General features: G+C 33.3%; 1 protein-coding gene across 1 annotated transcript; it reads left to right on the top strand.

Annotated features, from left to right (window-relative positions):
- Nucleotides 1–13,166: 13,166 nt before the first annotated feature.
- Nucleotides 13,167–16,230, top strand: LOC123266037. The gene is made up of 4 exons (XM_044730065.1): nucleotides 13,167–13,279; nucleotides 14,450–15,046; nucleotides 15,371–15,654; nucleotides 15,865–16,230. Exons 1-4 carry the CDS (start codon nucleotides 13,201–13,203, stop codon nucleotides 16,228–16,230), a joined length of 1,326 nt encoding a protein of 441 aa, XP_044586000.1. The 5' UTR covers nucleotides 13,167–13,200.
- The last annotated feature ends 988 nt before the right edge of the window (nucleotides 16,231–17,218 follow it).

Here is a 17,218-nt window from a genome sequence, read left to right as displayed (position 1 = left end):
AAAATACGGTTGTTTAAAATTTTTGTAAAAATTTTATAAACCGCATTCAAGCAGGTGATAGGCCTGTAATTCTTTGGGTCAGACAAGTCACCTTTTTTTGGTATCAGTACGGTTCGCCCTTCCACGAGCCAGTCTGGAATCGGTTCGATTATTATTATTATTATTATTATTATTATGTTATTAAATGCTCAGGGGGGTTGTCCCCGGAGTCCGATTCTCCAAGGGCCCAGCCTGAGCTCCATCCATTACTGCTGGACCACTCCGCACAACAAGGCGGTTAGTGATCACAGCAGGCCAAAGTCATTTTCCTAAGTAGACGGAGGGAACCTAGTATGACAGCCTTCTGCATCCTGACCGCCAAGAATTCAGCTTTTGATGAGCAAGCTGGAACTCTGGCAAGTGAGGATACAAAAGACTGTTTCATCCCTCCGAGGACGCCAACAATCAGGACGACGAGCTTGACACGGTAACCTGGGTAAAGTTTGCCAATTTCAAATAGGAGATCCTGATATATCTGTCTTTTGTGCTCTTCTTTGGCTGAGATGTTGTATTCAGCCGGGGCCGAGAACTCAATGACATAAATGTCACGAGTGGCCTTGTCGAAGAGCACAATATCAGGTTTGTTGTGATCGATCCGCCGGGTTGTTGCAAATCGCATGTTCCAGTAAATTTTGCAACTGTCATTCTCAACAACCTGGGGAATATCTCCTGGTAGATAAGGCAGCACTGGTGTCATATCAATACCGTAGTAATGACGAAGATAGTAGTACAGTACTCTCAGGGCAGCGTTGTGACGCTGGATATATGTACCTCTCGCCAACACAGGACATGCCGACAAAAGGTGCATGAGCGTCTCCGGATGTTGTTTACACATCCTACATGACGTGTCCAGAAGCTGCACCTGGAGCACCTTGCTACGGTATTCTAGAGTGTTAATGACACCATCTTGGCAGGCAAATATGAACCCTTCAGTCTCGGACATCAGGCCAGCTGACTTTAAGAAGGAAAACGTCAGCTGGGTGGACAAGCCATGATCACGCACGTGTTTGAAGAACACGCTGTGCATGGACTTGTCCGTCAGTTTGCCTAGGAGTAGTTTTTCCTCGGCGTTCCTGATGACGATCTTGAATTCCTCCTTTCGGAGTTCCATAAGAGCGTTTATTTCTCCAAGACCAAGGGTTCTTGCCGCATATATTGCCGCCTTATATAAGAACGACCCCTTATGCGCATTCTCATGTTTATGAACAATTTGCATAAGAAAGTCATCCTCATCTGCAGTGAAATTGACAACTTCGTGTGTTAAACCCAGGACTAAACGATCGTGAAGCCGCTCCAAGCTCTGCAAACCTCTCCCACCGATCGACCGGGAGAGGTATAATCTGGCGACTGATGAATTGGGGTGCATGCTCCGGTTCATGTTGATAGTCTTACGGGTTCTGATGTCGAGATCTCGCAGATCCTTTCGGGCCCATTTTAAGACACCGAAAGAGTGTAGTAAGACTGGGACAGCGAGCGTGTTAGTAGCGGAGACTTTATTTTTGCCGGAAAGTTCGGAGGACCAAATTTTCCGGAGTCTCCTAACATACTCGCTACGGAGAGTTGCTTGGACTTCGGAGACCGCATGCATGCGGTGCTCTTCCATTCCTAGATATCTATACAACTCTCCGGCGTCTAATTGTCTTAAAACGCTTCCATCTACCAACTCGACATCATCACCCGTAACAGAGCACTTACCCCTCGCCAGATGTACGACCGCACACTTGTCCAACCCAAACGACATTCCGACATCCCGCGTGTACTCTGCTACGATGTTAAGGGCCGCCTGTAGATGATCTTCATCAGCACTATACAGCTTCAGGTCATCCATATAAAGCAGATGGGTAATCGAGTATTTTCGATCACCTGGAGGCCCCACAGAGTACCCATGAGTTTTACGGAGAGCAACAGATATAGGCAGCAGTGAGATGCAAAACAGCAGAGGGCTTAAGGAATCACCTTGGAAGACCCCTCGTTTGTACTCTACAACTCCGGTTATGTGCAATGCGTTTCCACTTCCAATGTGAAAACGCGTTCGCCAGAGCTGCATTGTACGCCGAATGCATTCCACTATTTCAGGATTGACCCCCAGGTATTTGAGGAGATATAAAATCAACTCATGAGAAGTTGAGTCAAATGCCTTGCGATAGTCGATCCAGGCCATTGACAGGTTGCGTTGATAGTAGATCGCATCTTGTGTGACACATCGATCAACTATCAAGTTCTCTTTGCAACCTGACAGGCCTCTTTTGCTGCCACGCTGTTCATATATCTGTTGCCATACAGGTTCTATCTCATGCAAAATACGGTTGTTTAAAATTTTTGCCAAAATTTTATAAACCGCATTCAAGCGGGTGATAGGCCTGTAATTCTTTGGGTCAGACAAGTCACCTTTTTTTGGTAGTACGGTTCGCCCTTCCACGAGCCAGTCTGGAATCGGTTCGTCAGCTCTAATGTACGATGTAAATATACGGGCCAGATGGAGGTGGGTAGAAGTAAACTTCTTCCACCAAAAGACATTTATACTATCTGGTCCCGGGGCAGCCCAATTTTTGCTGCCATTTAGAGCTGAACGAACTTCATTCACACTGACTGCAGGGCTCTCTTCATCAGCATTCTGTCTACGGTGTTCCCGACAGAATGCTTTAAAGTCGTGCAGAGCTGGAGTATTGGCGTTCACGTTTGGTTGATCTCCATACAACTCAGTCCAAAAAGCTTCCACCCGCTCAGGTGTTGGATAATTCGCGGTAACATCGGTCTTTGGTGTCAGAAAGCGTGAAGGGCTGGATCGAAACAACGAGTTGTCGACCAACCGCTTCAGTCTTTTCTCTAGTGACTTTTTGCCAGTCACTAGAGCCCGCAATTTATTGAGAGACTCTTCCTTGATGACAAGAAGAGTACTCTTATTCAGTGTGTGATGACGCCACCGAAGTTCAGCAGCAATGCGCCGAATTCGGGGCGTGTATGCTCTTTGAGTTGTTTCAAACTCAATCACACACTGAATGCGGGAGACCTGTTTCCGGGATCTGTCAATTTTGAGTCCAAGTTGTGAGATGCGCTGTCTCAACCTTGCCTCGATCGAGAGACAATGTCTCTCTCTCGGAAAAGCCGAAACTGCTGCACCATACACAACCTGGCTCACAGTGAGCAGGGTGGAATCCTCCAGGATGTTTGCACGGAGATCTTCATTTACCACTTCTAGCTGTTGTTGGGAGTAAGTTATCTTTTTAGATATACTTACTTGCCGTCCTATAAAGGGATTGTTGTCATCCAAGGAGGAACGGCGTCGCTCTTGGTGTAATTGCGCCGGAAAGGAAAGTCTATTAGACTGCCTTCTATCCGGCACAAGCGATCTTCTATTACGCCGAAGATAAGCGGCATAATTACGCAGGTGTTTAGGCGTAAAATGTTCTAGCTCCGGATGCATATCACTCCAAAGAGTGTGCATCCGGGCCATATAACCGCTCACCCCCGGCTCGCTACGTTGGTAGCACACCAAGAGGTCGACTCGTAGTTCCTCCGTCCACTTAAAGAAAGTCCTTAAAGCGCCAGGGTCGTCATCGTTCATCGGGTCCGGCGTGCTCCTCCCACCTGATGAATGGTCCTCATCCGAAAAGGACCGGTTGTGGGGAGCACTTCTGAGATTACGCCTTGTTGTAACTCAGTATTTCAATGCAGTGGGTAGTTGGCCCACTGCATCGGCTACGTCGTTCGCCTACAGACCTGGTGTTATGGTCTGCGTTTCCCGCGATGCGCCGCTTGGAGGCCACGTAGCAAGCACCGCTTATTATTATTATTATTATTATTATTATTATTATTATTATTATTATTATTATTATTATTATTATTATTATTATTATTATTATTATTATTATTTCAATGTAATTAGATATTAATTAATACTTATTTATCATAGTTTACCCATCGATGGGACAAGAGCTATTCTACAGCGTCTTCGTTCCAAGACAATGGTTGGAATACAGAAGCGTCAGCATGCTGGAAAACATTTTGATCCAAGAATTGAATCCAATCTTAAGCAGTGATAATGCTGAACTTGAAGACGCTACAATCGTTATTGATAATATCAGAACATCGATCTTCATCAGTCACCGATGTCTTGTATGGACGTTTATGAGAGATGGCGATGATTCGGTAAATGAGTTGCACTATATACGCGTCAATAATTGGATAAGCGGCTTATTTTTACGTTTAGTCAATCATCATGCTCAAAGACGAGTAATGATAGAATTAATCAACAGAGTAATGAATATTGTTGATGATGAAGGGTTTGAGGATATGGATGATGTCTAGCTTACCATTTTTTATTACAAATTTTAATACAAAGTTTTTTAGTACAAAGTTACCAATTAAGATTTTAGAAAAAATTTTTTATATGATTATAAAAATATGTTGTTAATAAGTAACCTTAAGTAAAAGTTTTTACGTTTTTGATAATATTATGTTCTTCTATGATTATAATTTTAATAAGTTAATTGAGAATTTTAGTTCAATTTACATGTTATTAAGATTGTTTTTAATGTTTCAAAATAATAAAAATTTTTAAATGATTATAAAAGATAAATTAATAATAATAAGTTAATAAGTAAACTTAATTAAGGCTTTTACATTTTAATAACATTGTGTTCTGTTATGATTATAAATTCAAAGTAAATATTGATAAAAGATGATTTTTATATGTTAATGTGAACTTAATTAAGATTTTCTAGATATCAAAATAATAAAAAATTTGAAAAACTACTTTGAGTTATTTTATTGCTATTTTAATAATTTGAAGTTGATTAAGGGTGTAGTAAGTTTAGAAATCTACAACTTCTAAAGGACATATATATGAAGTTTGAGACGCGCCAGTCTCGGGTTAGTGGTTGAGGGGTGGGAGTTGCAGTCTAACAACAACATGATACTGTTACCGTTGGAAAAGACCTTCCACTACTCTCCTAAAGGTGGCGCGGTAAAAGATCGCGGTAGAGAAGGTTGTTTGAACCATTCACATTCCCGCGCTAAGAATATACTAATATCAGATGGCTCTGGTGCAAGACGCACGAAATTCAAACTATCATAAAGATGAGTAACTTAGAAAATTAAGTTTTAGTAGAACTTATGAAATTTTAATTATAAATATTGATCTTAAATTTAAAATGAAGGATTATAAATAAAAACAATAATTATTTATATTGAAATACAATATTTTATTGATTAAATAATTCCACTGGTCATTTTTACATCAAGACTAGAATTAATAAATTCAAATTTATTATATTTTCCACCATGGAAACGCAGAAAGAGATAGTTTAAATCTATTAATTCATTCAAACTCTTCATGAAGTTATCATCTTTTAGATGTTGAATAGTTCTAGATGGTAGATAAATGTTAAATTTATCGTTTATATTGACAACAATCCTAGTCCTATACTGAGTTGTAATAGCTTTGATACCGTTAATCTTATATTCTCGATTAAACTCCAACTCGATCATTTTTTTAACAGGAAGAACCTTGAAGAATTGAATGATCCTTCATTCAATTTATATTTTAATGAGACAGTAAATGAATACTTACAATTAGTAATACTGATAGGTAGAAGATGTATATCACCAAGAACTCGTACTTCACTATTGCCTACCGTCAAACTGGTACTTCACTGGAGACGTGTACTTCGTTTTGTGAAGTACGCTCTCGGCGAGCTGCTTATATAGGCAGAAAATACTGCGCAGTTACCCCCACTCCTCTACTTCAAAACCGGTTTGATGACGTCATCTACTGCGCAGTAAGAAAATTCTAGAACAGAATGAGTCATCTACTGCGCAGTTAGGAATAGAACAAAGAAAACTACGCAGTTACGAGACCTTGATCAGGTTCAAACCTATCCGATGACGTCATCTACGACGCAGTTAGAAAATTCTAGAATGGTATGAGTCATCTGATTCGTGGAAATTTCCCCCCCACCCTTTCACAAAACAAGTTTAAACCTGTCTGATGACGTCATCTACTACGCAGTTAGAAAATTCTAGAACAGAATGAGTCATCTATTACGCAGTTAGAAAAAGAACAAAGAGAACTACACAGTTACTGCGCAGTAAGAAAATTCCAGAACAGAATGAGTCATCTACTACGCAGTTAGGAATAGAACAAAGAGAACTACGCAGTTACCGTGACCTTGAACAGGTTCAGACCTGTCGGATGATGTCATCTACTACGCAGTTACAAGTAATGCAAGCTGCCACCAGATGGCACTGCGTAAAATCCTTCTCGCAGGTAGTTGTCATAACTTCATTTTGAATATATAAAACATGGATACATCATACTCCAAATACGTAATCCTGAACTATTGATCTGTTATGGCCGAGCCGAAGGCGGGCTAATAGTTAAGGATGCTTTTTTCTAACCTCAAAATGTTGAACTCAAATTCAAAATGGTGGAAATCAGATTCAAAATGGCGGATTTCAGACTCAAAATGATGGATTTCAGACTCAAAATGGTGGATTTCAGATAGCAGATGGCGGATCGCAGCCACCAGATAGCAGATAGCAGCCACCAGATAGTAGCCATCAGATGGCGGATTTCAGATAGCAGATGGCGGATAGCAGCCACCAGATGGTGGATTCAAAATGTCGGGAAAATGGTGGATAGATTCAAAATGGCGGCAGAATTCACCACCAGCGCCACCTACAACCTCCACCATATCCACGTCGGTAAAAACAGGTCGGTAAAACAGGTCACCCATATATACGGTCGGTAACTTAGCATGGACACGAACCCAAAAATCTGTTTTACCGGCTGAGTAGCACCCCCTGTTTACCTACTATCACTTTTTTTCCGTGTAAAGGCTAGGGGAAAGACACTACATCCAGGGGAGATATAAAAACTTCAAACTAGAATTTTTAACTTCTCGCTAAGAAAATCGAAGATTTTCAAAAATCGGGAAGTTATTGTTTCCCCCCGTTTTGCAAAAATCGAGTTTTCATCAGATCTCGACGTTTGAAGGTCACAGGAAGCTTCCCTGTGTGAATTTAAAGTGAATGTGTAGGAACGACAGTTCTCATTATGATTATGGGCTTACAGTCCTTAAGTCATTCCGTTCAAATTTTTTCTATAAAGCTGATAGTTCTTGAAATGTTGATAAATAATTTTGAAAATGATTACATTATTATCGAATTATTTTTCAAATTATAATTTCTGTTAAGAGAGGATCTATCCTAAGTCAACTATCAAAATTTTAAACGATCCATTTTAAGTAAATTGTTACATTTTTAAACTAGGCGAAGTTTTTGTTGAAGAGGAGGTTTTCTCCAACTATTTTTGATTGAGAAACTCAGGAAAGTGGTAACATATTAAACAGAAAAACGGTAAAATACTCGAACTTTAAGTAAAATAACTTGTAGCAAACGGTAACTGATTTTTTTAACAAAGTCATCTTTAAGCAGATAAAAAAAGTTTATTTTCAGCTCTCAATTCTATCCTATATAAATATGTATTCATTTTATCCTATATTATAAAGTTTTTATTTCTAATTACATTTATTCAAATAGTCAGAATATTCTAGTCGCCGACTTCACATTATCTTATAATTGGTATTCATTCCATTTTGAAATATTTATTTTTCCAAAATGCCACAATTAAAACGGAAAAGTTCTGATCAAAGGAAAAAAGAAAGTACCACTTACAAACGAAGGATGAGATGTGATACTGATGAAAATAATAATATTCAAGCGACTAATGAAGAAAAAATTATATTATCATCAATAACAAGACAACAATTATATCTTTCAAACGAACAAAATTTAGCTTTTCATAAAAAAAGAATGCAAAATTATCGGAGTTCATTAAAATACAAGCTAAAGAATAAAACTTTCCAAAAAAATAGATTGTTAGATAGAAATAATTACGAAAATCATTTAACAAGATCAAAGCTTTATCAAAAGAAAAAGTTACAAGATCCAGTTAAACGGAAAAATCATCAAGAGATATTGAAAGCTTGTCAAAAGAAAAGATTACAAGATCCGGTTCAACGGGAAAATCATCGAGAGATATTGAAAGCTTTATCAAAAGAAAAAGTTACAAGATCCAGTTAAACGGAAAAATCATCAAGAGATATTGAAAGCTTGTCAAAAGAAAAGATTACAAGATCCGGTTCAACGGGAAAATCATCAAGATATATTGAAAGCTTGTCAAAATAAAAGATTACAAGATCCGGTTTAACGCAAAAATCATCGAGAGATATTAAAAGCTTGCCAAAATAAAAGATTAGAAGATCCAGTTAAAAAAATGTCACCAAAAAAAAAATCAATACAATCACAAAATAAACGGTTTAATGATGAAAATAATAGAATAATACATAATGATCTTAATAAATTATGTCAATCACAAAGATTATTAAATAGTGAAAATAAAAAATTACATAATAAGAAAAATAAAATTTGTCAAAAAAAAAGATTACAATCTGCAAGTGCAAAAAAATTACACAATAACAAATTGAGTATATATCAAAGAAAAGGATTATAAAATATCCAATTACAAAAAATACATGTTCTTCGAGTTTTAAATTCTAAGACGAAAAGAAAACATAAGAATGAAGAATTACGACGTAAAGTATTATTTGATAAATTTAATTTATCAAAATTAGAAGCTCCAACATATGAATGTTCGTCGTGCTGTCGTTTATGGTTTAAATCATCAGTTAAATTTTTTGAAAAAAGTGATTTATCATTAATACACTTAATCTGTAAACTAAAAAATAAGTCTACTATTGGATTCTTATATTCAAGTTGTGAAAGAATGATCAAAAATGATAAAATTCCACCTTTATCTGTATATTACAAAGAATTACAATTTCAAGATGTACCCAATGAAATTTTGAATTTAACTGATCTCGAAGAAAGATTTATATGCCCTCGCATTCCATTCATGATGATCAGAGCAATTATCAGAGCAATATTTTGTTAAAGGTCGAGCAGTCAATGTACCAACTAATGTTGAATCGTCAGTTAATATTCTTCCGAGAATCCAATCAGAAACAATGATTATTCCGATTTGTTTTAGAAGAAAGAAGTCGCTTAAGTCTAATGTTATGTTCGAAAATGTTCGACCTCATGCGATAAAAAAAGCTGCGGAGATATTACAAAATTCAGAAGTTTACAAATATTGTAAAATACAATTGGATTTTAAAAGAAACAAAAGTGACTTACTGAACCTAAATAATCGTGAATATAGCAGTAATGCAGATAAAAACAACGAGAATGTGAATGTTGATAATTTTTATCTTAATGATAATAATAAAGATAATTTTTATTAATGTTAATTAAGATAATGATTCATCTGACGAAAATTCTGAAGACGAAGAACCTGTAAATGTAGAAGATGAATCAACACTTTTAATGACACAAGCCATTGTCTTTGCTCCTGGTGAAGGCCAAATGCCCGTTTCATTATTTGATATATACGCTGAAGCTTTAAGTTTTATTAAAATTTATGGCGGTAAATTGATAAAAAAACCAGAACATTTAACGTATCAAAATTGGATGAAGTCAGAAATAATGAGATCCGATCGACGATGTGCGACCAATTTAAAATTATTTTTCTCTGCAATAAAACTTAGAATGTCAAAAATCTCATCGAGTATAAATTTTTGTCTACGGAAAAATAAAATAAAACCAAATTCCGTAAGAGTTGAAGATATGCTTGATGAAAATAAAGTCAGAAGTATAGAGTCTAATGATAATGGGTTTAAATTTTTATCTCATGATCTTGGATCACCATCTTTTTGGGAAGAAAAGAAAAAAAATGTTTTTGCGTTATTTCAACAGATAGGTCCTCCAAACATTTTTTTTACTTTATCTGCAGCTGAAACAAAATGGCCTGAACTAATTGCAATGATAAAAAAAGTAATTGATAAACAAGAAGTTACATTAGAACAAGCGGAAAAAATGGATTATACTGAAAAAGCTAGATTGATTAGCAGTGATCCAGTAACCATTGCCAGGTATTTTGATTACCGGATAAGAGAATTATTTAAAGTAATAAAAGAGAAAAACAGCATTTTTCGAGAACACCAAGTAATAGATTTTTACTATAGGATTGAATTTCAACAAAGAGGTTCTCGACACATTCATTGCTTATTATGGTTAGAAAATGCACCAAATTACAATGACGAAGAAGAAGAAAATAATTTGAATGTTATTAAATTTATTGATAAATTTATTACATGTTCAAATAAACTTGTTACAAAAGAACTTATTAAGCATCAGACTCATAAACATACTTTTACTTGTAAAAAAGGAAAGAGAAAAAGAAAGGGCCGTTTTGATATTCCATTTTTCCCAATGAATGAGACACGTATCTTAAAACCATTACCAGATACAGAAAAAGAACGGAAAAATGAACTACGGTTAATACGGGAAAATATACAATGATTTTTAGAAGATAACTGTAAAAAAGATATTGTTATTACAATAGAACAACTATTAGAAAAATTTGATATAACTTATGATGCTTACATAGAAATCATTCGTAGTGGGTTACATCGACCGACAGTTCTATTGCGTAAAAATCCAAATGAATGTATGATCAATTCGTACAATCAAGAAATTTTAAAACTTCATGCGGCAAATATGGATATTCAGTTTATATTAGATATGTATTAGATATGTATTCATGTGCCAGTTATGTGTTAAATTATTTAAATAAATCTATTTCTGGTCTTTCAGAATTAATGTATGATGTGACAAATTAAGTCAAAAGAGGTAACTATACGATGAAAGAACAACTAAGGTTGATTGCTAACGCATTCTTAAAAGCAAGCGAATTCGGTTCACAAGAAGCAGTTTATTACATCTTAGCATTGCCTCTTTCAATGTGTTCAAGAGAAGTTGTATTTGTCAATACAAATCATCCGGCAAATAGAATTCAAATAGTTAAGGGGGTATTCTAGTGTAGAATTTCAAAAAAATCGATTTTTTTTTTTTTTTATATTTTCAAAGTTTAACTATTTAAGAATATGTCTACGAGAGGATTTTTGAAACTTTAAATTATTTTCGGAGCTATAGACATTTTACTGACCCGGCCTCCAAACTGGTTCGGTTGGGTCTAGTCGAACAAAAGACATTAGGGATTCTCCGTCTACCTGAATCTATATTTCTCAGTTAAACCTTTTGTCCTTTATATATATGTATATATATATATATATATATATATATATATATATATATATATATATATATATATATATATATATATATATATATATATATATATATATACATATATATATTAGACTGGGCCAAAAACTGACTATTTTTTTCTATCGATACTGTGAAAATATCATTCATGATGATAAAAAAAATTATTGTGCAAGTTTGAGTCCTTAATAATAATATTAAGGGGTGTATCGTTACGACTATTGATTTTTCAACAGTAATCGCATTTTTACTCAAAATTCGTTAATTATCAATCTGAAAAATTTTAGCGATATGTATTCTTATAGGAAATTAAATTTCCTAAAAAAGTTATCTTTGTAAATTACTGTAAAACAAGCCGTTTCCTTGTAATCATGCCTTAAACAAAGATTTATTTTTCAATTTTGCGTTTCAATTTTGGATTTTTGTAGCTACCAGAAATATCAATATTTTTACAATTTAAAATACTTATTTTCAAAAGGAAATTTAATGCTCTACAAAAAGGTCTCTTAACATTTTTGATTAAATTCACTCCTTTCAAAGTTATTCGACGTTGAAGTTAAATTCAAAAATAATTTATCGTTTTTTCGCGTTACACATGATTTTTCCTTTTGATTGAAAAATTTATGACTTTAATATTGAGAATAATTTTTTTTGTTGGAAGACTAAATTTTTTTATAAAATCATAATTTACCAATGTATTATTTTGCTTTTTAACGATTAATTATCGACATAAATTCATTTTTACTGTATTTAACTAACTCCAATAGTAAAATAAATTCGGTCCCTTTATTATAAATTATTTATTTGTATAGGGATATATTTTTTCTATAAACTTACACTTTTAAACTTCCGTTTTAGCCCTCTTGTTGTTTTGTCCTTTTTAATGTCAACGAGAATTTAATTTTACTCTCCCTCCACGATTACATTTGTAAGTGTTTATTAGCGAAGTCGACCACCTGAAAATGACCTTGAAAGTTTCACGTTACAGCGCTGCGAGTTATCGTGAGCTTTTCCGTAATCTGTTACCGAAGCTGAAAACATAGCCTTCCTTTCTCCCACCACCTTGCTTCTATTATTGCGCTTTTCAAAAAGGGAATACTATCCGTGTATAATAACTTTGATTTCCTTTGATCGGAAAATGACCTTGATTGTTATACGCTACAGCGCTGCCTTTCTTCACGCCAAAGCGCTGCGAGGTATCGTGAGCTTTTCCGTAATCTATTACTGAAGCTGAAAATATAGCCTTTCTTCACTCCCACCCCCTGCTTTTATCATTGCATTGTTCCAAAAAATGAATACTCTTTGTGCATAATTACTTTGATTCTATTCTTCATTGTGCAAAGTAACTTAAACGTTGTCAACGCAAATTTGAGTTTTCATTAAGTATTTATTTATTGTTTGGTATATAATTTTCTTCTTTATTTCTTTAGATTGTTTAATTGTAATTGATAGTTTGAATTTATTTATGGTATCTAATTGTTTCAGTATTACAAATTAAGCGTTTAGTTAATTCTGTGTTTGTGAATTGTTTCATTACGTTACTTTGTAACGTTTAAGTTCGATTTGATAAAAACTCGCCACTATGTCATTGGAGAAAACTTATTTAATCGGTGTTCCTATTGAGAAAATTAATAACCGTAAGCTTCCGACTGTCAAAGAAGTTTTATCATTATTTTTTATCAACATAAAGTTCTCAAATTAAAATTTATGATAGTGCTTCAAAAACTGCTAGTGTCGTTCAAGACTGCTGGAATAATTTGCAGATTTCAACTTCTGGTTTTTGCAACATTGTAAAGAAAATAATTAGTATTTTCAAAAAGTGGAAATATTTACTGTGCAATCGCAAAAAAAATCACGTGCTCAAAAACAAAGAGAAAATAGCTTTGAAAAAAAACTCGAACAATTATTTGACATCGCTGGGAAGAATAGTTTAAAGGTTTCGATAGAAATAATAATATTGATTTTCAACTTCCAATGTCTTCAAATCTGCAAGAAAATAATAATAATATCTCAGACGAAAAACACGAAGAAATAATGGAAATAGAGGCGATAGGTACGTATTCATTAATAATAGTTTAATAAAGTCAAAATAACTATTTTTGTACCGTGCTAATAATAAGTTACTATGTTCTAATGAATAAATACTTATCTAAATTATTATATTCAATAAATTTTTAAGTTTTACACAAAGTAAGAAAAAAATTCTTCAATAAAGAATCAATTTTCTCAACTGATGAAAATATATCTAAGAAAACTAAAATAATTTGATTCAAATCGAATTGTTTTAGGCCAATGAAATTATTTCACGCTCGAAAAATCTCAGATTTTCCTAAAATTTATATGGCTGATGATATAATCTTTTTTTCTGTACAATTAACTTAAATTATGTTAAGATTGACAATTTTATAACTTATTTTTGCATATTTTTCTACACAAAAATAATATTTTAGTAGTTAATTGCCTTGCAAACTTACACAATTGTGTAATTTTTATCATACTCTTACAAAAATTAAGGAAGTAAGAAAGAAATCCAAGTATTCGGAGGATTTCCAACAGGCTGTAACTTGTGAAAAAATTATCGTACAGTAAATAAAAAAAAAGGAAATTGCAGCAAATTTTGATTAGGCAATTGATTTTTTAAAAAACTACGAAAAGCCCTTTTTTGTTGCTTTTTAAATTCATGTAATGATTAAAAAAAAATTTTTTTTCAAAAAATCAATGGCTAATTCTTGTAGAAAATTCATCCAAGTTTTCAAAACCCATCTTGAATTTTCTTTACGATCATTGGTTGCTGAGGTATTGATAATCAAAGACAGAATGGTCTTTTTTCATTAAAACGCCGATATCTCAGCGAGAAATGCTCAAATCGAGGTTTTCAAACTAACAAATCGAAGCTCAATGAGCAAGATATCCAGTCCATATAGAGATTAAATCAAAAAAATTTTTTCCAAATCCATAAGCTAAGAATAAAAACCAAAAAAAATTTCAAAAATTTTTATCTCGGTAGATTTCTTAAGATTAGGAATAAAAAAATTTTTGGAACTCAGATCCAAAAATAAAATACTGAGAGCTGCAATTTGCTTTTTATTTGTTGTACGATAGTTTTTATAAGTTACAGACTGTTGAAAATACCCCAAATATTTTGATTTTTCTTGCTCCCTTATTTTTTGTAAGAAGTGTATTTTCTATTTAACAATGTCAAAAATAATTTTATATTTTTCAGAAGACACCTCTCGTGATTATAACAGTAATGATGATTGTGATGCTACAACATCTAGTCAGGAGTTGCAATCAAAGTCAGATTCATTTATGAGTCAAAATTCAAATGTGTCTAACTTTGAAACAGATTTTTTAACAGCAAAACGGACACCAAAAATTAATATTATGACGCCAGAATTAGCTGCTGCACTGGATCGTGGTAATGTAAGTAGCCGAAGCGCCACATATGTTTTGGCAGCTACTTTAAAAAGTGTGGGATTCGATACTCGGAATGTAAATTTGAGTTATAAAACTATTCAACGACAGCGTATAATTCATCGGAAAGAAATTGCTAAAGGCTTAAAAGAAGACTTAAAATTCAATGACAATTATGTGGTCCATTGGGATGGTAAACTGCTAAGTGATATTGTTGGGACAGAAACAGTAGATAGGCTTCCGGTGCTTTTAACATCGTCTGGCAGTGAACAGCTATTGGGTATTCCAAAAATTAATTCAGGATCTGGGATTGAGCAAGCTTTAGCTGTATACTCAACTATGGAGCAATGGGGTGTCAGTAATTACATAAAAGCGATATGCTTTGATACTGCAGCAACCAATACGGGTAAATTTTAATTATTAGTCTTATTTACTTGAAAAAAGCTCAGATTTGAAAAAGTGAGAAAAATTATACTTAAGATCTTTTCACAATTTATTTTTCAATATTCCAATTAAAAAACCTCTAAAAACCGACAAGTTGATTTTTTTTTGCCAAAAATAAAGTTTTCTGTGGTCAGATGATAATATTTAAAAATAAACTTTATTACAAAAATTAACTCCACTGATTGTTATATTTTCAGAATTTATGGAAGTAATATAGTTCAAAATAAAAAATCACTTGATTTGCCATTCATGTTTCTAATCAAATCTTTATCTTTCTAATCTATAGGAATTCATCATGGCGCTGGCGTAGAGCTTGAGAAAATTCTGAAACGAAAGCTTATATGGTTACCCTGTCGTCATCATGTAATTGAACTTGTCATAAAAGGCGTTTTTGAAGCTTACTGGCCAGTACAATCAGGTCCGAACGTTCCATTTTTTAATCGATTTAAAATCGGTTGGAATAAAATCAACACATCCAAATATAACGCTGGCATCAACGATAAGATAGTGGCTAATATACTATTAAACAAAAAAGATGAACTATTAAGTTTTATCGATAATTATTCGCAGGTATATTTTGAGTTGTTATTTGAGTTGTAAAAGTACACAGAAAAAACTTTTTGGTCAAAGAAAATTTTCATTTTAGGCAAGATAGTGTTCTTTTTAATAATTTTCTTAATTCAAGTTGACCACGTTTTGTGTACACAATTTAAAATCTCCAGTTCTCATGTAAAGATATTACCTTTCAATAATAACAGAAATGATCATATTTTTTTGCAGAAATTTCTTCCAAGAAATGACTATCGAGAATTTTTGGAGTTATCATCTATTTTCTTGGGAGCTACGCCAAAGGATAATTACACTTTTAAATGTCCGGGAGCAATGAGTCATGCTCGTTGGATGTCGAAGGCGATTTATTGTTTGAAAATATTTATTTTTCGAACAGAGTTTAAGATTACACCTAAAGAGTTAAATAATCTTCGTCATATTTGTATTTTCATAGTTACAACTTATATAAAAGCTTGGTTTACTTCATCCTCGGCAATTTTGGCTCCAAATAATGATTTGACTTTGATGCAACAATTGATATTATATAACAAAATAAACTCGACTGTATCGCAAGCTGCTCTCAAAAGAAAATGGTGAGACATTTATGGTATTTGAGTGATCAATTAGCCATAATGTCTCTATTTGATATTCTATTGACCTGACTGTGAAGAAAAAAATGATTGAAAATCTAATAAATAATAAATCATCAAATACTAAAACCAGAAAATATGAAGTAGCAAGCGATTCAGATGAATTGCTAGAAAAAGATATCAGTGACTTCATTTCTGTAGAATCGCTCACCATATTAAAAGAATTTGATTTGCCGTATGATTTTATCGATGAAGACATAAGCAATTGGTCCAATAATGATAGTTTTCAAGAGTGTAAGGAATTTTTTGGAAAATTAGCTGTCGTCAATGATGTTGCAGAACGTGGTGTATCATTAATTGAAGATTACAATAAGTGTCTCACTAAAAACGAAGAACAACTTCAGTATTTGTTGTTAGCCGTTAGTGAACACCGGAAAAAATACCCAAATTGTAATAAAAGTAATTTGATTGAATAATTATTAGTACAACTGATCATTTGCCATGATTTGATAACAATTAAAGAATTTTTTGTAAAATATAAATTATAAGTGAAAATAAAATGATTTTTTATCTCTTTTATTGATTTAATTTGTTTTTGACTTATTATTCAATTTTTTTCTGTAAGTAAAAGTATGTCACTAGGCAAATAAATAATTTATAATAAAGGGACCGAATTTATTTTACTATTGGAGTTAGTTAAATACAGTAAAAATGAATTTATGTCGATAATTAATCGTTAAAAAGCAAAAATAATACATTGGTAAATTATGATTTTATAAAAATTTGATCTTCAACAAAAAAAATTATTCTCAATATTAAAGTCATAAATTTTTCAATCAAAGAGAGAAAAAAATCATGTTGTAACGCAGAAAAAACGATAAATTATTTTTTGAGATTTAACTTCAACGTCGAATAACTTTGAAGAAGGGGAGTGGAATTTAATCAAAAATGTTAAGAGACCTTTTTGTAGAGCATTAAATTTTCCCTTTGAAAAT

The sequence above is a fragment of the Cotesia glomerata genome, linkage group LG5, assembly GCF_020080835.1.
Source record: "Cotesia glomerata isolate CgM1 linkage group LG5, MPM_Cglom_v2.3, whole genome shotgun sequence".
Classification (NCBI taxonomy): Eukaryota; Metazoa; Arthropoda; class Insecta; order Hymenoptera; family Braconidae; genus Cotesia; species Cotesia glomerata.
The sequence above is the reverse complement of the archived record's forward strand: the minus strand, read 5'-3'. Positions and strand labels throughout refer to the sequence as shown.

Bases quoted from the DNA above. Each gene is read 5' to 3' on its own strand.
- LOC123266037 (XM_044730065.1), top strand. From the start codon at position 13,201: ATGTCTTCAAATCTGCAAGAAAATAATAATAATATCTCAGACGAAAAA. The intron at 15,047-15,370 runs GTAAATTTTAAT...TCTAATCTATAG, and splicing joins TACTGCAGCAACCAATACGG to GAATTCATCATGGCGCTGGC. The intron at 15,655-15,864 runs GTATATTTTGAG...ATTTTTTTGCAG, and splicing joins TTATCGATAATTATTCGCAG to AAATTTCTTCCAAGAAATGA.